The 22150-nt window shown below is 36.5% G+C and overlaps 2 protein-coding genes, 1 long non-coding RNA gene and 1 pseudogene across 3 annotated transcripts; 2 read left to right on the forward strand and 2 right to left on the reverse strand.

Moving 5' to 3' along the window:
- Positions 1–476: 476 nt before the first annotated feature.
- Positions 477–1649, forward strand: LOC149213806 (uncharacterized protein At4g15970 pseudogene; annotated as a pseudogene).
- A 1004-nt stretch (positions 1650–2653) lies between these two features.
- LOC149213807 (transcription factor bHLH61-like) lies at positions 2654–5891 on the reverse strand. Its single transcript, XM_089389161.1, has 4 exons — positions 5856–5891; positions 5592–5771; positions 2873–2964; positions 2654–2768 (listed from the first exon to the last, which is right to left on the reverse strand). The coding sequence occupies exons 1-4, from the start codon at positions 5889–5891 to the stop codon at positions 2654–2656; spliced, it is 423 nt and encodes a 140-aa protein (XP_089245287.1).
- Positions 5892–14458: 8567 nt separating this feature from the next.
- Positions 14459–15132, reverse strand: LOC149213808 (uncharacterized). The gene is made up of 3 exons (XR_016250862.1): positions 15056–15132; positions 14882–14968; positions 14459–14701 (listed from the first exon to the last, which is right to left on the reverse strand). It is a non-coding gene; the product is annotated as an uncharacterized LOC149213808 (long non-coding RNA).
- Positions 15133–19847: 4715 nt separating this feature from the next.
- Positions 19848–21786, forward strand: LOC149213809 (uncharacterized). Its single transcript, XM_089389162.1, has 5 exons — positions 19848–20049; positions 20150–20554; positions 20762–20853; positions 21431–21570; positions 21617–21786. The coding sequence occupies exons 1-5, from the start codon at positions 19918–19920 to the stop codon at positions 21784–21786; spliced, it is 939 nt and encodes a 312-aa protein (XP_089245288.1). The 5' UTR covers positions 19848–19917.
- Positions 21787–22150: the final 364 nt, after the last annotated feature.

A 22150-nucleotide genomic window follows, 5' to 3' on the forward strand; every position in this document is an offset into this window, starting at 1 on the left:
TGACATATACCCACTTTTAAATAATATACTAACTTAACCAATGATGAACATATACAACCTGCCCATTAATAAATCAATAACACCCGCACACATATATATTGGTTGCGATGAACTGGATACAGCTGACAAGGTGCTGCGGGGCATCCTGAGCAGATTGTACATTCGGATGACCAGAAGCACAAAGTCACTGGTTGACTTTGTGGTTTGGCCATCAAACAACCTCAGTCTTCAATCAATCGGGTCAGGGACTACAACTGCGGTTGGGCTGCCTCTGTATTTGACTCTTTCCACCATCTAGAATCGTTCAATTTCTCTTGAATCGTGTGTAGATATTTGGGTGTATCGGTTTCTCTTGAATTGTGTGTAGATATTTGGGTGTATTGGTGGCAATCATAATGAAAATGTTTTAGTATAGGACCCGAGGGATTTCAGCCTTAGAGCCATTACATTGCAAGAGACATCTTGTTAATCCGAGTATGATGAACCAGCAGGTTGAAAACAAATTGCAGACCATTCAGCCCACAACAGTCTGCAAATATGCCATAATAGCATGTGTCTGGATATTCACAATGGTGCTTGCACTGCAATATTACTATAACCCACTTGGTAACCCACTTGGAGTGAGCAATGGCCGAAATCTTTTCAACTCGTTGACAAACCATGTAGGTTGGGCTTTGTGAATATATTAATTTTTCATGCATTTGATTTTTTTAACCCACGCAGCAATCTGTGTAAATTCGGATTGAAAAGTTAACGTTTAAATATTGGAAAGGTCAAATTTGTTTAACACACATTTAAGGAAATGCCTGCTATTTCCACAGTCTAGTATCTTTATATGGATTGTAGATTTCAAAAATATTTTGGAATTTGAACATCAGTTAAAAACTAATTTAATATTATTTTTATATTGATTGTAGATTCCAAAAATATCTTAGAATTTGAATATTAGGTTAAAAAACCAATTTAGTATTATCTTTTATATTAATTATAAATTCCAAAAATATCTTAGAATTTGAAAATCAGCTAAAAGGCCAGTTTAGTATTATCTTTATATTGATTGTAGATTCTAAAAGTATCTTAGAATTTGAAAATTGGATAAAAAACTTTTCAGCTAACCATGGGATGAAGTTCGGGGAAGTTCATGGAGGGTCTGTAGTTGTTTTTACTTCAGAGAAATTTGAAATTAACATGATTACTCTTTGCTTTGATAATTTTGAAGTCAACATTTATACATACATTAATTTTGGGCAGAATAATCCTCACCAATAAATAGATTTTCATGACTATTACTGTTTTTCTGTATCAACTTGCAGAGTTCAGAGTTGGATTTGGGCAGACTTCTAGAAAAGGTTTCAATGCCAAACAAGACTGTGATAATCACAACGATAAATGCAGCTTGGGCCGAACACAACAGTTTACTGGACTTGTATCTCCAGAGCTTTCAAATCGGTGAAGGCACACAACAGCTAATGAAAAATCTCCTCCTCGTTGCTGTAGACGAAAAGGCATTCGAGCGTTGCCAACAGATTCATCCGCACTGCTATCTTTTGCTAAACGAAGGATCTGATTTTTCAGGAGAGAAGGTTTTTATGACGCAAGACTACTTGGATCTGATGTGGGCTAGACTACTTGGATCTGATGTGGGCTAGAATACTATTTTTGAAACATGTGTTGGTGTTGGGTTACAACTTTGTTTTCTCAGTAAACGTATTTCAATTCCATAGACCTGAGAGATTAATACCGATAAGAATAGAAAAACTGGTTCAAATTCTAATCAAATGGCATGTGGAGATATGTAAACTTCTAATATAGATATATTTAACCCTCGTTCAAGTAAGGTGTGTAATGAAGTCAATTAGTTGACTTTGTGCTTGTTAATAAAATAAGGAAATTTTATGTATATTACTTGTCTTAGATTTGCAGATTTAAATGGAGTAGTCTACGGAAGCTGTAGAATGGCCCTTTTTTCGGCACCGGCCGGAAAATCGTCCGGCTCCGGCGATCGGTAAACTCTCCATCCTCCACCACCATCTCCCCGCTCCGCCACCCTCTTTCTCCGCCACCCTCCCCTGACAGCCCTGACATTCCGTGCATTCTTCCCTGCATTCCCTGACAAAAAAATCAGAATGCAGTTAAACCGCCTGACATCCCTGACCCATCAGCGACGAGCTGGAATTCATGGCGTGCGGGTGACCATTTCGAACCGGCGCGATTCCGCTCTGCAGCTCACTTCCCGCTCTGAATTGCGATTCCGCTGTGCTGAGGTACTGCTTTGCAGCTCGAAGGCCAGGAACTCTTCAGCGCGCAGGTACCCTTCGCTATCAGAGCCGTGAAATTCACTGTCAACCTCAGCTGCTAGCTTCATATTGCTATTTGCTGCATCCTCTGTCTATGTCTTCTTTTAATCGTTTACTCGATGTCCTCCCTTTCCCTGTGGTGGTTGTTTTTATGTTTATACTCTCGGTTCATTTTGCAAGGAGAATCGAGCGATGTGGGTGCGAATGGCATGGGTTAATTGTGATATGCATGGGTTAATCCATTACACTATATTAAGCACTCAATTACTGCCAAATGACTTAAGTTCGTCAACAAACCTACATCCTTGATCTGCTTGCATGTATACCATATAGAGAATGGCTTCAGGTGCTTGTAGCTATTCCCCATATTGTTCATGCGTAACGAATTGTTTTCCCGCAGTTCGATCTGCAGCCCAACTACCACTCAATATAATTTCGTTCTCATTCTCTTTGTTCAACTGCCCATTGGACCTGTAATGGGCTAGTGATTCCTTAAATCGTTTTATATTGGTTTCAAATTTATTAACAATGAACAAACAACATGCTCTGCTGTGAGTGAGGAACAATCTTCTTACCCATACATGAACTCAGTGTGTAGTCCATTAATACGTTGCAGAAGCTCCTTCAAGTACTCAACAGCATCTCCCAATATTGAGGTCCTGTCCGTCTGCTAAAAGGAAATGCCAAGCAAGAGGAGCTTTAGTGTTAGTTACCATTAATTAGCAACATCTCAACAAGCATTCAAATGAAAAAACTCTTAAAGTAGGCAAGTTTCCCCAAATTATATGTTCAAACTGCGAACAATAAACCAAAATCTATCATATCTAAATCATTTGTTGAACCAAGAATTCCATTGAAACTACGAAAATCTAACTAAACCTCCATTTAACTCCTTCCTTTGCTTTTCTGTTGTATTTTTAATAATTAGATCGGCAATTGCTTCAACAGAGCATGTCTCATGCAGCTTAAAACCATAAAGCAAACTGCTTTCCATCTGTTCATTCATCTTCAGCTGCACAATTTCAGCAAGTTCTGTTGGACTGAAGTCATCAAAAATGAAATATCTAGTCACTCTTCTACAAAATCCCTCATTGGAGGCAATTACACGCTTCATCGGCTCAGCATATCCTGCAAAGATTACCACCACCTTTCCACTATCCATGACTGACATTATCTCCTCCAATGCTTCCAAACCATAGTCTTTGTCATCTGCTTTCTGCATGGGTATCAACTTGTATGCTTCGTCAACAAAAAGTATTCCACCCTCTGCTTCCTTGATCTGCAAAATACATGACTTTGGTTAATGTTTTGATATGCAGACTCTTATAGAGTATGTTGATATTTATTCATCTGAACACTTTAAAAAATTATGACCATACATTTTTCCTAGTCTTGGGGCCAGTATGACCAACAAATTCTCCAACTAGATCTGTTCTTTGAACTTCATTTACCTTGTCTGAAGGTGAAACACCAACAATATGCAAAAGTTTTCCAAGAATTCGGGCCACCATTGTTTTCCCTGCAAATATGTAACTAAACTTAGCTCAAATTCATAAACAGAAATAGAAAACAAATCTTCCAACCATTATTTTTTATAAGGAAACAGTCTATTACAGATCACCATGAAATGATCATTCTACGTGGTGATTTTCAATGGGGCTCAAAAGGAGATGATTAGATGACAGAAGATGAGTTTACGTGATTTACATCTCTCCTTTTTGATACCTTTAAATTATTTTTCATGTTGGCTGAGGCAATATTACGATGAATGTAGAGCACATTTTATTAAAACAGACAAGAGATGGAAAAACAAATTCAGGAAAATATATATTATATAATAAATATGAAGAAAATATGATCAATGCAACGCTAATAAAAACTAAAGAAGAAATTCATAGTGATTTGACAAAATCCACAATCCTCACAAGGACAAGTCTACAACAAAATTGTGGTATTTTTCGTATTAATATACCTTTGTAGTCTGAGCATTTGAACCCTGTATTTTAGTTTCCTTTGATTAAGTTTCGAGTTATGTCAAATGAATTGTCCATTTACCAAATGAGTAATACAATCTTTCAAGTTTCAATATCTTATATGTTTTAACAGTAAGCTCGAAACAAGGAAGAAAGGATATTATTTTTATGAATACGGAAATATTTTGCAAGGTTTGACACAGGGTGTACCTGAATAAAATAAAGGTGCAACATTTCTCAATAATTCTTGCTAGAGAGATTTGAAAAAATATGGATTTGAAGAAAAATACTAAAGCCCTAAATGGCTTGAAATCATACTTAGAAATGTCAAAAGATGGAAAGTTGCAATTAGTAGATTGAACATTGGAAACTTATGTCTATTTTCTTCCTGATATGATTTAAATTCATAATGCCAGATCAATTAGACATTGCCTGAAGAAAATGAGTAACTTATATCAGCTTCATTTTAATTGCCAGGTAGAAAAATGGAAACTTCAAAAAAATAGAGTGATCTTCAAATACAAAATATTTTTCAGACCTTTGCACAAAGCATTGGTGCAAAATATGTAAGGGTACACCCCTTGAGATTTGTCAATAAGGAAACTTGGAAATGCTATGCATTCAAAAATATATGAACCCACAAGTTAAACAAGTACAAATCAGACAATGCAATTTCAAAGTGGGAAGCAATCTGGAGAAAACTATTGAAATTTGAATAGACTGCTTCCCCTCCCACTGTGCCACCCCCATCCCAAGCACAGTTTAAAGAAATACAATTGACAAAAGAAATACTGTAGAGAAAAAATATTGCCAGTACTAATTTTTTAAAGTAGACCAGCACATAAATATTCATAATTAATTGACAAAATATGTCCACCAGGTTGTGGTCTAGTCACAAGTTGGAGCACTTGCTGTAATGATGGCCCAGGTTCAAATATCAAGTTTGAAGGGCATGCCCCTGTCTGGTTTTATTTCAAGACTAGTTGGAGGAAGAAATTGACAGACCATCAACACCACATAGTCACAGTAAACATTTCAGTCAAAAAAATTGACATAATATTTTGGCATCTTCATGGGAAAATGAAGCTTATTAAATAAGGTGTCTGAAGACATGGAGTTTTGGTCCCTAAATCTGAACCAAATGCCAGCAAAATTAGTCCTTGAATTTCAACAGAATCTTTGGCCAGGCTCAATATTTTTATACTATGATTCTAACTTCAGTCATCTTAAGTTTTCTAACTGAAGTGTTGTAACCGATTCAACAGAGAAAACCAGAAGAGGGAAAGAAGCAGGGGGGACAATGAAAAGGAAATGAGATCACCTTGGAGACGTTGGGCACCACAGAACGAAGCTTTAACAGGCGATCATTGACCTTCTTCCTCCGCCTCCTCTCTGCCATAAGATTCTTAGCAGGCAACCCATTCTTCCTTCCTCTACCAACACTTGCAGCATTAGCATACCCATTATTGTTATTATTATTAGCAGCACAAGGAGCATCAACCTTCCTTTACCTGGCAATGATAACTATATGGAAATATACAAAATTATTATGGCGCATCAGCCTCCCTTTGTCTCATGATCAAACCTGATCAAACTTGCCAACACTGAGAAAATTTGACATATGACCACGTTTATCATTTTGATAGATAAGACTAGTATTATTTTGTCTTTTTATAACTGGAGTCATATGTGGTGTCTTCCCTGAAATTTTCTAGAGCCTCTTACTCTTTGCCTTTGTCAAGTCATTCCAAAGTCCAAGTCATGTAACTAAGGCATTGAAAAGCCTTGTGATATTTGCCCCACAAGAATGAAAAATGATAATGCTGCTCTTTGTTCAGAGTCGGCCAGATTGAGCAATTATAATTATGCTTCTCATCAACAGGGGAAAATTGTAGTGGGACAGAATCTTACACTCCTAATTCAAGAAGAACAAATTGTGGAAAAATGCATGGAAAAACTTTATAAATTAAATCACACAAGGAAGGCAGCATCATGAGACAAAGTAGCAAAGAAAATCCAAGTTCTGAAAACTGCTTATGGCAGTGATGATAAAAGCTAAATACACAGCAGAAGAAAATTAAATAATAAACCCACAAATAAAAAGAATGCCATTGAAATTTGGAATTTTTAGATATTGTGGTCTCTTGCTAGCATTAGGGCCATTGACAATGTGAACCTTATCTATCTTCTTTTACCTGGTACAAAAATGTGATGTTTTGCAGCTCTTAAGAAATCTGCAATTTTGTTACCCCTCTTTCAATAGCAACCCTTAACAAGAACCATAGACAGTTCATCTCTCCACAGTTAATGGTACCTTCACCCAGTGCAGTCTTCAAATCAATCTATATGGTTTTCCTGAATAAATAGTATGCCTCCTGCTCCCACATACTCCAAGCTTTCCTTGACAGGCCCCACGAAAACCACCCATCTTTCAATTTGTTAATGTTTACTTCTGCCATTATTCTAGGTTGCTTTTTTGGTGTTTGTTTTTCTTTTCTTTTCTGACCAGCTGATTACAACCCTCCATATCAATTTGGTGACAGTTTAGGTTGTGACTTTAAAAATAGATATAAAGAGAACAGAAAAACAAAACAGAGCCTCCATCGCATTGTTGCTAAAACAGAGCATTGCCGACCTGCATGCTTATACCTTGAAAAAACCTTCGCCATGAACAAAATTGTGGAGCAGTTATTCATAAAAAAAAATAGCCCAGGAAAGATGGAGATGCCACACTTGGATAGAGCATCAGCATTTTGATTTTGCTTTCTAAACACGTGCTGGAAAGAGATGTCAGCAAAAGAGGGGAGAAGTGACCTAGTTGTCTCCATCCAGTTAACCAAAAGAGGGGAGAAGTGACCAAATTGTCTCCATTTAATTAACCAAGAAGGAGATATCAAGAGCATTGGACCCATGAATCCATTAGATGATTGTCAATGCATCTCCAACAACAAGAATCTTGTCAATTGCCAACCAAAAGGCACACTGCAGCACCCCCAAAGGGCAAACAATTCTGCCCTGCAATTGGAACTTGCTCCTCCGTACCAGCAAAAAACTATACACCTCTGAAGAGATGATCCGGATATGAATACCACATCCACATAGACTCTGGAAGAGGCCCCATCAGAAAATCCAACCGAGAACCTGTCCTTCAAGTTTAAAAAGGAAACTGACCGGAAATGAGACCTAGAAGACCAGAGAGCAATCTCCAAGAAATAAGAATGTCAGGTCACCTGCCCTAAAAAATGCAGGCATGTTAGTGCACTTTCAATCGTTAGGTGAAAATATGATCTCTGTCTTCAGTGTAGCTTGCACAACAGTTAGTGGGCAATGGAATAACAAGATGTACCTTTGATGTTCAGTATGCCAATCAGGGCTTTGAGTTTTAGTTTTTGTGTTCAATGCAATTCTGAGTGCAACTTCTCTACGATCACCTCTATACAGGCCACTCAACCTAACTAATCTGGTCTAACAATCCTTCTCCATGAAATTCATAGAAACACATAGAAATTGAAACTCTTTGCTATCAAATACTGGGCACAAAGAAACTGAATCAATAAAGCTTCCAACCATTGAAACAGGGTAATGGGCAAAACAATTTTATAAGAAGTGTAAAGGGTTCCAAAATAAGAATGTTGGGAAATGATGATGCTGTACAGGATGGTATTTATGACACACCATAATACACTATAATTCTCCAACCTTAGTGTAATGGTACCTTTGTGAGGGGACTAATATACAGAAATGTTTGAGAATAATGAAGCAATATGTTCACTGTGATCTGAATTAATCTATTCACACATCCCAAAATAAGGGAATCTGTACTTACTATCAACAGACACACCAAAGAATGATGTGAATTAGTCTATGATCAGAATTATTCCTATTCACACATCCAAAAATAAGGGAAGTGCATACAATATTCACTTCCTTGAGTATCATTTATTTTAAAACTCATAGATGTATTTGGGTCCTATAATGAGCATTTCATCTATATAAAGTGGTGATTACTAAATGTGTTTTTTGCAGAATAGTTTCCAGTATTAAAAGTGATGTAGTGTAAATGAACACAAATTATCTGCTTTTTTTAATTATATATGATTGAAAAACATGTTGAGTATTAGGAAATAGATAATTGTCTACTTGTTTAACATGAATTTATTGTTATTTGTTTTTCAGGTTTTTGAAGTGTAAAAAATGGTGCAAAAGTGGCATTTATGCATTGAAGTGTCTTGCTTTCCAAATCCAGGTCGAGCAGTTATTAAATTCGTCCTTTACAATATGGCAACAAATCATTTATTTCATGGAGAGAGAGAAGTGCCTGGAATGACGACAAACAATGAGGCATATTACATTGCCCTTGTTGAAGGGTTAAAAGAGGCAAAACAACATGATGTCAATGATATTGAAGTCTTCACCAACTCGGAGTTGATATGTAATCAGATGAAAGGCATCTATCGGGTTCGGAAGGACAATTTAAAACCTCTTCATAAGGAAGCAATAAATTGGAGTTGTCAATTTCAACATTTTACCATCAATCACTCTGCAGATATTGAAAAGATGTCCACTGATATAATGTCCAGAGCATTTTTAAGCACATATGTAGATGCCAAATATGACATAGGATCACCATCCACTGCAACAGAAATCATTGATCACCATCAATATAAATCCCCATTGTGTGAATGGGTTGTTGTTATCATTTTTCTGGGGTCTATCATCGCATGGTTCTTTCACTAAAGAAGAACCTATTAATATTTTATTTTTCCCCAACATGCAATCATTACAGTTTTTTGTATGGGAGACAAATTTATGGACAAATGTAATATATTCCATGTACATGGACAAATCTATTTTGAGAAAAGTAACTGGTTCATGATTTTCTGATTATCATCAATACATTATGATGTTGTCTGATCCTCCCAACCACCTTCTCGGATCTTTGTTTCTGGAGAGATATTGATATGCTATGTGATTTGTTAGTTGGTTGTTGATCAGTGATGAAAGGTTTCTTTACGTATGTGTCCTCCTCATCCAATAGATAATAGATAGTTGTTTACTTGGGGTGGGAAATCTTGAATGGTATGTCAATGAGGTTTATGCATGCTCCCTCTTCAATTGTCTCATCTCTTATAGTGAAAATATAGACATCCTTGTTTTAGGCACTGTTTCTATCCTTTAATTGTTGTTATCAATTTATAGGAAAAGTGCATGGTAAATGAGGTAACCAGTTTTAGACTAGTGTGCATTAGTCTAGGAGTGAGGCTCTCTATTCTAGGAAACTTCTGAAAGCACCTTGGGCGCACTTTTCTAGAAGTGAATTAGGGATTTACAAAGCCAATTGCATAAAAGGGATTTACTTCCAATTTGCTTGAATGAGGGGGGAAGATCAGTTTTTTTCACTGGAAAGATTAGAGTGAAGTTGCAGGATAAAGTTATGTCAAAGCTAGAAGCTAATACAAGAATATTTAGCAAGATATTATAGTTCATTATGATGTCACTAGCTCAGATTTGAACTTGGGTAGGGAAAATAAATCCTGAGTTAGAAAGACAGTGGTCATTCCATCCAACAGCTAGAGATACCCCAATTAACATCTCCACAAATAAACAATTTACATACTTAAGGCTCTACTTCTTTTCATAAGATTTGAATCAATAACTTAATGAAACTAAACCTTACATCAACATACTGATTTCTTTTTCACTGTAATGAGTATCTAGTTGATTGCTTAGAGGTTTGTTGTGCTTGTGTGATGCATTACCCTTCTGGTTACTTGCTTATGGTGGCCAGCAACTCTTTTCTATGTTCTGGTCTAGTTTCAAGACTTAATTTGTAGAATATTTTAATTTTAATATTTTTAAAGCAAATACTTGAGAACACATAAGGCCAAATTTGGGGTCCCTGGGCTGACTAAGGTCTCGACTCACAAGTGTGCACTTTTCCCTCAGGTTTATATTTTAAATAATATTATTTGATTCAGTGATTATTGGCCTCTTTACATCACTTGAAACTGTAAACATAATTGAAAAAACCAAGCATCCATTATATATATACGCATATACATATGGAGTTTTAAATGTCAAATGATGACCATTGCAGTGAGTATGTAAAAGTACCATTGGATAGCAATCTCTACTATAAAACATGTAGGCTACCATGGGTATATAAACAAATATGTCAAAAATATCAATTTCCTAGCTACAACACTTCCCAAGGCATAGATTTCTTGTGATAAATTTCTGCACACATAGCTTTGTTAATCTGTAATACAGTTCCATCCTCTACTGGTAATGTAATCATCTCTGGGAGTTCATCCAATGATTTGATACTGGGTTGTCCCCTGACAGCAGGTAGGGCCAATATTCCTTGCAATGGCTGCAATACATTTCCATCCTCTACTGGTAATGTAATCATCTTTGGGAGTTGATCCAATGATTGGATTGTGGGTTGTTCCTCGACAGCAGGTAGGGCTAATATTCCCTGCAATGGCTGAGACAGAACTAGTATGAAGTGACCATCATATATAACATGTTCTTCAATACAATATGCATGCTAAAAATCAAGTGTTTGGATAAACTCATGAGCAGTTTGGGTTACAAGGTTAATAGGAAAAGAAACAAATTGGCATGGTAAATCCTGGGCACTGCTTCTCAGTCATCTCCAACCACCTTGCCAATCACTTGCAGAATTCACACAAATTTTACAGTCGGATAGAATTTTCTTACTTCATTTAGGGTACATCACCCTTAAGCAAGTATGCCAACTTGTATAATCATCAAATCTCTGTAGATATATTGGATTAATGCTTATGTAAGTGCTAAATAAGCTTACTGAGTGGACTGTAATTTGACCACTCTCAGAATATTGAAGGACTTTGATATCGCTGTAATGCTATCATCAATTTCAATGCTGAACAGGGGTTTGTCGAATCTTATAAGTTTTTGCATTAAGATGAATCACATCAGTTCCTCATTTTCCGAATAAGTTAGATAAAAATGTCATAGTGCACAATGAAGCAGTGTCAAGTTAGTGGTTTAGCTCATTAATTGACAAGAGGAGGGATCATCTACAACACAAATGAATGAGGAAGGCATCAAAAGCATGGACAACACCATGATTTCTTATGTAAAGGAGACAAATGTGTTGCTTGGTATGGACATATTTTTTATTTGTGTACTTTATAAAACTACAAACTTGTATTTATGTAAGCATTGAACGTTATAGAGTATGGACAGGATGTAACCTCTGCTCACTATTTTTCTGAAGGCATATGAGGTTGGTTGTGCTTGTGTGATGCATTACCCTTCTGGTTACTTGCTTATGGTGGCCAACAACTCTTTTCTATGTTCTGGTCTAGTTTCAAGACTTCACTGATTTGAGTGCTATGAAAACCAAGGCCAGTTCTCGACAATGGAGCACCCCACTCATCAAAACAGTACTAAGCATATCCAGTTCTGTTTCTAGTGGTTCAATTTGTTGGCTTTGAGATGCCAAGACAATGCTCTGTACATGAATGGCTACAACCAGCCTCTGTAGGTGATGTCCACTAGAAACAAATCTACAACCTAGTCAATGCCCCTGGATTCCTTGCATGTGTTCAAGCCCAGTGGGAACAATGCACCAGTTTAAACAATTTCTGAGTTGGGAAACAAGGCATGAAGGTGAGAATGTTCACATTCTGAATTGAGGGACCCAATGATCATCAATATTCAAAGTCAGTTACCTCCCAAATCTTAAACCTCTCCCACAACAGCCCAGCATGCATCTTACTATCTTGGCTGGAAAGACACTTTAAAGCCAATTCTCTGTCAATTAACATCTCCACAAATAAATAATTTACATACTTAAGGCTCTACTTCTTTTCATAAGATTTGAATCAATAACTTAATGAAACTAAACCTTACATCAACATACTGATTTATTTTTCACTGTAATGAGTATCTAGTTGATTGCTTAGAGGTTTGTTGTGCTTGTGTGATGCATTACCCTTCTGGTTACTTGCTTATGGTGGCCAGCAACTCTTTTCTATGTTCTGGTCTAGTTTCAAGACTTAATTTGTAGAATATTTTAATTTTAATATTTTTAAAGCAAATACTTGAGAACACATAAGGCCAAATTTGGGGTCCCTGGGCTGACTAAGGTCTCGACTCACAAGTGTGCACTTTTCCCTCAGGTTTATATTTTAAATAATATTATTTGATTTAGTGATTATTGGCCTCTTTACATCACTTGAAACTGTAAACATAATTGAAAAAACCAAGCATCCATTATATATATACGCATATACATATGGAGTTTTAAATGTCAAATGATGACCATTGCAGTGAATATGTAAAGGTACCATTGGATAGCAATCTCTACTATAAAACACGTAGGCTACCATGGGTATATAAACAAATATGTCAAAAATATCAATTTCCTAGCTACAGCACTTCACAAGGCATAGATTTCTTGTGATAAATTTCTGCATACATAGCTTTGTTAATCTGTAATACAGTTCCATCATCTACTGGTAATGTAATCATCTCTGGGAGTTCATCCAATGATTTGATACTGGGTTGTCCCTCGACAGAAGGTAGGGCCAATATTCCTTGCAATGGCTGCAATACATTTCCATCCTCTACTGGTAATGTAATCATCTTTGGGAGTTGATCCAATGATTGGATTGTGGGTTGTTCCTCGACAGCAGGTAGGGCCAATATTCCCTGCAATGGCTGAGACAGAACTAGTATGAGGTGACCATCATATATAACATGTTCTTCAATACAATATGCATGCTAAAAATCAAGTGTTTGGATAAAATCATGAGCAGTTTGGGTTACAAGGTTAATAGGAAAAGAAACAACTTGGCATGGTAAATCCTGGGCACTGCTTCTCAGTCATTTCCAACCACCTTGCCAATCACTTGCAGAATTCACACAAATTTTACAGTCGGATAGAATTTTCTTACTTCATTTAGGGTACATCACCCTTAAGCAAGTATGCCAACTTGTATAATCATCAAATCTCTGTAGATATACTGGATTAATGCTTATGTAAGTGCTAAATAAGCTTACTGAGTGGACTGTAATTTGACCACTCTCAGAATATTGAAGGACTTTGATATCACTGTAATGCTATCATCAATTTCAATGCTGAACAGGGGTTTGTCGAATCTTATAAGTTTTTGCATTAAGATGAATCACATCAGTTCCTCATTTTCCGAATAAGTTAGATAAAAATGTCATAGTGCACAATGAAGCAGTGTCAAGTTAGTGGTTTAGCTCATTAATTGACAAGAGGAGGGATCATCTACAACACAAATGAATGAGGAAGGCATCAAAATCATGGACAACACCATGATTTCTTATGTAAAGGAGACAAATGTGTTGCTTGGTATGGACATATTTTTTATTTGTGTACTTTATAAAACTACAAACTTGTATTTATGTAAGCATTGAACGTTATAGAGTATGGACAGGATGTAACCTCTGCTCACTATTTTTCTGAAGGCATATGTGTTTGGTTGTGCTTGTGTGATGCATTACCCTTCTGGTTACTTGCTTATGGTGGCCAGCAACTCTTTTCTATGTTCTGGTCTAGTTTTAAGACTTCACTGATTTGAGTGCTATGAAAACCAAGGCTAGTTCTCGACAATGGAGCACCCCACTCATCAAAACAGTTCTAAGCATATCCAGTTCTGTTTCTAGTGGTTCAATTTGTTGGCTTTGAGATGCCAAGACAATGCTCTGTACATGAATGGCTACAACCAGCCTCTGTAGGTGATGTCCACTAGCAACAAATCTACAACCTAGTCAATGCCCCTGGATTCCTTGCATGTGTTCAATCCCAGTGGTTGGTTGTGCAGTTGGTAACAGAGCTCATAATTGAAGCATTAGAATAACTAAGAATGCAAGTTTCATGTTGACTTGGTTCAAAAGCAACAGGTTCAGAAAACTGCACATCAAGATGCTATAAACCCAAAAGCTTCTTTCTTAAATATGAACACCATAAATAAAATCAGATTTGTTTTGATCATATAACAGATCTAACATTTGAGAATATATTTGAAGAACAATTTAGATTGATGTCTAAAACACTAATTCATTCCCAAATTGTGGTGTGTATACAACATTGTTACAACTTAGTCTGCAATATTAGACCAATTACGTGAGAAAATACAGAAACATTGCAATAAAAAGAATCGACAATTGAATTTGTTGAACAATTACAGAGCCATGTGAATTAACTTGACATTCCATGTCAAAGTTCAAAATTTCATGAAACTTCAGGAGAGTAGTGGCATATAATTGAACTTTTACTTTTGCATTGATGAGAGCTCAAACATTCCTCGGTGCTCATCAGGCACCCATATTTTTAATATTGCACTGATGAAGGCTCAAACTTTCCTCAAATTTTGCAGGCACCCATGTTCTCAATGTACCTAGAGCCTTCTGAAACAACACAACATTCCATGTCAAAACACAAAGTTTCATGAACTTTAAGAGAACAGATTATGAAAAAGGTATTTTTATAACAACATAACAATGGAAAAACATAAATATACTTATCATATGATAAAGGGCCACCTGACGACGCCATAATAACCTAGCTTATCTATTATTTGTGCATACCTCATTGATTCCCACTAGAGTTGAAGTCCTTCTGTAGATGATCAGTCATGGTTGAAGATGATGCTTCTCCACTTATTCTATAGTTACCTAGAAAAATGTCAAACGTTATCGCAAAGAAATTTTCTAGAGCATCAAGGTATATGTGCACACACAATGAAAGAGTGTCAAATGTACCTGGCATGGCAAGTAAGGTTGGATGGCCTTGCATCTCCCTTTGGTCTTGGGTTATCGCCATGGTTGGGGATTGTTGCATTGCTGTAAAAATAAACATACCACATGTTAAAGAATAGTGATGATTAAATACTTAAATCTAAAATCATGACTCTATTCAACACATGAAACTAACCTGGAACCATAGAGACGGCATTATTTGATCGATGACGTCCTCGCTTATTGAGGTATCGAAACTCAAATGGTTCATATTCCGATGGATCAACATTTAAATCAATTTCCAAACCATTGTTTTTTCTGCTGCTTCTTCTTTTCTTTGTGGGGCTAAGGAAACTCTTCTTCCTCTTCAAAGATGGATCAAGAGATTCCAATCCAGTTGTGAAGTCAAAATCAGTAACGTGCAAATTATTGGCTTCATCCAACATTTTTTTAAGCATATCAGATTGTCTTCGCCAAAGTAGTAGGAGGGTTATCTAAAATGAGATGGGTATAGCTAAACAACTCCTCCCTTGCCAAATGAAGTGCCTCGACATCTGCGTCAACAACATTTGTGGCCATAAGAGTAGCATCGACATCTTCATCATGGTTTTGAGGCTCTATATTGATCTCAGGTGGGTCATTGCATATGTTATCCTCTGCATGCTGATGAAGCAATGGATTTGAATTATCCGATTGGAAATACAACCAATTAACCTTTATGGCATGCTTGCGAATGTTTCCACGGATAGACCATGGACATTCACACGTTATAAAATCCTTACGATACCAGGTGACAAGGTATTTTTTATCTCGATCTGTCTGACTTCTCACCCAATAAGCACGTGTTATGTTCTCATGAGGACAACAATCAGTATCCATAATTTTTCTTGCTCGTTCCACTGATGATTCTAGCTGCTTTTCTCTCTTGTAGTTGTTTAGGAATCCTTCTTCTTTTAAGATTTCCTTGAACCGATAACAAGGTTCAACTGTTGTTAGTAGCATATGCAATAACCAATCCATCCTCCGGGCACATTTTTTCCTTCTATCAGATAGAAATGTTGTTTTTAGGTAACAATGGTATGAATCAACAACATTATTGGTCTCCTGATTTGCATGAGGAAACTCCCGACAACCTTTCACCCACATACCTAATTGCAAATAGAACGATGTCAGTCTCACTATATCACCTTTATAAAAGAAAAAAATACATATAATATGAAAAAAATGTTTACTTACGAATTTTATCTCCAGTGACCCAATTCTTGATGAAATAGTCTAAGAACTTCTCTTCATCTGCAAACTTGATAAAAAATTGATTGATTGCATCTTCCACTTCATAATTGAGAGTGTGTTTCGTGATGAAACCTAACTCACTGAACATCTCTTTGGCTTTTATGGAACTAGTGGCCAATCGATTGACATTTTTCAACCAAGCCCTCCGTACATGCCAAACACATAAGATCACATCACAACCTGTGATCCTCCTGCCATATTCAATGCATTTTAGTGTGATATTTTTAGAAAAAATGCAAGTTTGGTTATATCATGACAATGTTAAAGTTACCTCAAGGAACTGATTTCAGCCAGTGCATCATCAACCATGAAAGAATTGACTTTCCAATCAGGACGGGTTTGGAAACACTTGCGCATGATCTGCTCCAGCCATATTGCAATATCATCTGATGTGTTTCGTGATGCCACAACCCATGCAACAGGCACCCCGCTTTGTTGTTCATCAAATGCCACGAGTGTATACAACTGATACTGTCATTTTCAACATTACATAAATTCAAATACAAGTTATTAATCATTTTGAATGGATACAACTTAAATAAATATATTCAATAAATCATTGGCATCTGACTTACCCCATATTTGTTTGTGTTAAATGTTGAATCCATGGCTATTAAGCTATTGTGCGATAGCTTGACCATTGTCTCCAACATCCACTTTGTTTGAATCCCTATTATAAAAGGGACCTCCACACCATTGGGCTTTTGGTAAACGAAAAAATCTTCCCGATGCTTTTGATACCAAAGGTTTACACTCATTTCATCCTTTTTGTGAAGTTGATAATTTCCCTTCGCCAACCTATTATAAATGTTTACAATATCTTTCCTGCATAAGAAGAAATCTCTATCTCGAGTTTCCACATCGATGTCAACATGTCTCTTAACGTGGGTTCTATACACTACATCAATAGGCACTCCCAAAAAGAAACAACTCTCTACATATGCAACAATGCCCCTCGAAAGCCTTGGCCTAAGCAAGGCCCTGGTCTCACCTGAAGTGTCACATTGACCATGACAAGCCCAACCTTCCCCATCTACATGTTCATACATATTGAAAGTTAATATTGCTCTATCAGGAATTTCATGCATAACTTTCACAATAAAGTGGCATTGGCAACCCCTCTTCTGCACAAATGAAGTCCTTCGTTTAGCTGAAAGATTTCCTCTTTTGTCCTCTGGGCCAAATGAACAATAATAGCTAAACCAAAAATTTAAATTGTTAGTACATATAAAGAAAGATAACCGTGGTTTCAAAAGATCTAAACAATATATATTTTAAATACTCACATATCATATTGCAATGCAGCAGTAGATCTTTCTTTTGGTTTACCCTTTGTTTTTCGTACGAATTTACATGGAGCAATAGGATTTTCTTCATCTCCTTTTATAAAGTCAGCAACTCGTCGTAACGGGATTACAGCAACATGATCAATACCATTGTTTTTTGTATTTATTTCTGTCCAAACCAAGTCTTTATTAGAGAAAGTCATTTTTCCTTTGAGGTCTTGCACCTCAAGATCCATGATATATTGCCATTTCTTTCGCCTGCCCATTTTGAACTAATCTGGTCAAACAATATGCAAGGACATCAAAACCAAAATTTCGATCTTAGCAAGTTATTCAACATATATATAAATATAAAACCTCTTTATGCTTTTTTTGAGGTCTAAAATATCAATCACTCAATGATGACAAAAATAAATAGCACAAAAGGATGCAAAAAATTTGGGATGCAAGCATTTCCTTTAAGATGTTGCTTTTTGCCTCATTCATTTTCAACAAGGCATTCCTTAAATGAAAGATTCCTTTGACAACATGAACAAATGCAAAGATTTAGTTACAAAACCGTGTTTTCTGCTTACCTAACTCTGAAGCATCCCGCAGAAATTATTAAGTATTATAAAGAGAAGACACATCATATACTTAGTAACAACTGGGGTATCCCAGTGTGTCAAAATAAAGGTACACATAAGATTCCATTGCTCAACTCAACCAGATTTTGATAATATATTTGGATTACTGCATGCCAGACACCTTGTTTAATAAGCTTCATTTTCCCATGAAGATGCCAAAATATTATGTCAATTTTTTTGACTGAAATGTTTACTGTGACTATGTGGTGTTGATGGTCTGTCAATTTCTTCCTCCAACTAGTCTTGAAATAAAACCAGACAAGGGCATGCCCTTCAAACTTGATATTTGAACCTGGGCCATCATTACAGCAAGTGCTCCAACTTGTGACTAGACCACAGCTTGGTGGACATATTTTGTCAATTAATTATGAATATTTATGTGCTGGTCTGCTTTAAAAAATTAGTACTGGCAATATTTTTTCTCTACAGTATTTCTTTTGTCAATTGTATTTCTTTAAACTGTGCTTGGGATGGAGGTGGCACAGTGGGAGGGGAAGCAGTCTATTCAAAGTTCAATAGTTTTCTCCAGATTGCTTCCCACTTTGAAATTGCATTGTCTCATTTGTACTTGTTTAACTTGTGGGTTCATATATTTTTGAATGCATAGCATTTCCAAGTTTCCTTATTGACAAATCTCAAGGGGTGTACCCTTACATATTTTGCACCAATGCTTTGTGCAAAGGTCTGAAAAATATTTTGTATTTGAAGATCACTCTATTTTTTTGAAGTTTCCATTTTTCTACCTGGCAATTAAAATGAAGCTGATATAAGTTATTCATTTTCTTCAGGCAATGTCTAATTGATATGGCATTATGAATTTAAATCATATCAGGAAGAAAATAGACATAAGTTTCCAATGTTCAATCTACTAATTGCAACTTTCCATCTTTTGACATTTCTAAGTATGATTTCAAGCCATTTAGGGCTTTAGTATTTTTCTTCAAATCCATATTTTTTCAAATCTCTCTAGCAAGAATTATTGAGAAATGTTGCACCTTTATTTTATTCAGGTACACCCTGTGTCAAACCTTGCAAAATATTTCCGTATTCATAAAAATAATATCCTTCTTCCTTGTTTCGAGCTTACTGTTAAAACATATAAGATATTGAAACTTGAAAGATTGTATTACTCATTTGGTAAATGGACAATTCATTTGACATAACTCGAAACTTAATCAAAGGAAACTAAAATACAGGGTTCAAATGCTCAGACTACAAAGGTATATTAATACGAAAAATACCACAATTTTGTTGTAGACTTGTCCTTGTGAGGATTGTGGATTTTGTCAAATCACTATGAATTTCTTCTTTAGTTTTTATTAGCGTTGCATTGATCATATTTTCTTCATATTTATTATATAATATATATTTTCCTGAATTTGTTTTTTCATCTCTTGTCTGTTTTAATAAAATGTGCTCTACATTCATCGTAATATTGCCTCAACCAACATGAAAAATAATTTAAAGGTATCAGAAAGGAGAGATGTAAATCACGTAAACTCATCTTCTGTCATCTAATCATCTCCTTTTGAGCCCCATTGAAAATCACCACATAGAATGATCATTTCATGGTGATCTGTAATAGATTGTTTCCTTATAAAAAATAATGGTTGGAAGATTTGTTTTCTATTTCTGTTTATGAATTTGAGCTAAGTTTAGTTACATATTTGCAGGGAAAACAATGGTGGCCCGAATTCTTGGAAAACTTTTGCATATTGTTGGTGTTTTACCTTCAGACAAGGTAACTGAAGTTCAAAGAACAGATCTAGTTGGAGAATTTGTTGGTCATACTGGCCCCAAGACTAGGAAAAAGGTATGGTCATAATTTTCTGAAGTGTTCAGATGAATAAATATCAACATACTCTATAAGAGTCTGCATATCAAAACATTAACCAAAGTCATGTATTTTGCAGATCAAGGAAGCAGAGGGTGGAATACTTTTTGTTGACGAAGCATACAGGTTGATACCCATGCAGAAAGCAGATGACAAAGACTATGGCTTGGAAGCATTGGAGGAGATAATGTCAGTCATGGATAGTGGAAAGGTGGTGGTAATCTTTGTAGGATATGCTGAGCCGATGAAGCATGTAATTGCCTCCAATGAGGGATTTTGTAGAAGAGTGACTAGATATTTCATTTTTTATGACTTCAGTCCAACAAAACTTGCTGAAATTGTGCAGCTGAAGATGAATGAACAGATGGAAAGCAATTTTCTTTATGGTTTTAAGCTGCATGAGACATGCTCTGTTGAAGCAATTGCTGATCTAATTATTAAAAATACAACAGAAAAGCAAAGGAAGGAGTTAAATGGAGGTTTAGTTAGATTTTCGTAGTTTCAGTGGAATTCTTGGTTCAACAAATGATTTAGATATGATAGATTCTGGTTTATTGTTCACAGTTTGAACATATAATTTGGGGAAACTTGCCTACTTTAAGAGTTTTTTCATTTGAATGCTTGTTGAGATGTTGCTAATTAATGGTAACTAACACTAAAGCTCCTCTTGCTTGGCATTTCCTTTTAGCAGACAGACAGGACCTCAATATTGGGAGATGTTGTTGAGTACTTGAAGGAGCTTCTGCAACGTATTAATGGACTACACACCGAGTTCATGTATGGGTAAGAAGATTGTTGCTCACTCGCAACAGAGCATGTTGTTTGTTCATTGTTAAGAAATTTGAAACCAATATAAAACGATTTAACGAATCACTAGCTCATTACAGGTCCAATGGGCAGTTGAACAAAGAGAATGAGAACGAAATTAAAATGAGTGGTAGTTGGGCTGCAGATCGAACTGCGAGAAAACAATTCGTTACGCATGAACAATATGGGGAATAGCTACAAGCACCTGAAGCCATTCTCTATATGGTATACATGCAAGCAGATCGAGGATGTAGGTTTGTTGATGAACTTAAGTCATTTGGCAGTAATCAAGTGCTTAATATAGTGTAATGGATTAACCCATGCATATCACAATTAACCCATGCCATTCGCACCCACATCGCTCGATTCTCCTTGCAAAATGAATCGAGAGTATAAACATAAAAACAACCACCACAGGGAAAGGGAGGACATCGAGTAAATGATTAAAAGAAGACATAGACAGAGGATGCAGCAAATAGCAATATGCAGCTAGCAGCTGAGGTTGACAGTGAATTTCACGGCTCTGATAGCGAAGGGTACCTGCGCGCTGAAGAGTTCCTGGCCTCCGAGCTGTAGAGCGGTACCTCAGCACAACGGAATCGCAATTCAGAGCGGGAAGTGAGCTGCAGAGCGGAATCGCGCCAGATCGAAATGGTTACCCGCGCGCCATGAATTCCAGCTCATCGCTGATGGGTCAGGGATGTCAGGCGGTTTAACTGCATTCTGATTTTTTTGTCAGGGAATGCAGGGAAGAATGCAGGGAATGTCAGGGCTGTCAGGGGAGAGTGGCGGAGAAAGAGGGTGGCGGAGCGGGGAGATGGTGGTGGAGGAAGGAGAGTTTACCGATCGCCGGAGCCGGACGATTTTCCGGCCGGTGCCGGAAAAGGGGCCATTCTACAGCCTCCGTAGACTACTCCGATTTAAATAAGTACCAGATTTGTCAAAATTATTAAAGCAATAGCTTATTTTTACAAAGGAAAAAAATTGTATTTTTTTTGTTAAGCTTGGCAGGGCTCTTTTTTCCCAGTCATTTATAAGAAAATTTACACCACATATATTGACTAGGTGGCCTTAACTTGCCCATTGGGAAACCAAGTCGATCACCACCTACCGCATTGTATGCCATCCAAAAACAAAAAAGTTTTAGTCTTTCTATCCAAGCTATATAAGTCTTTGTTTCATGCCTATACTCTGTATTTCTATCTATACATATTCTTGCATAAGGAAAAATAAACGCTATCCGCATACAAATCAAAATTAAACAAAAGAGATT

Source organism: Pinus tabuliformis, chromosome 1_1 (genome assembly GCF_031772625.1).
Source record: "Pinus tabuliformis cultivar Carrire ecotype Pingquan chromosome 1_1, CPIR1, whole genome shotgun sequence".
Taxonomy (NCBI): Eukaryota; Viridiplantae; Streptophyta; class Pinopsida; order Pinales; family Pinaceae; genus Pinus; species Pinus tabuliformis.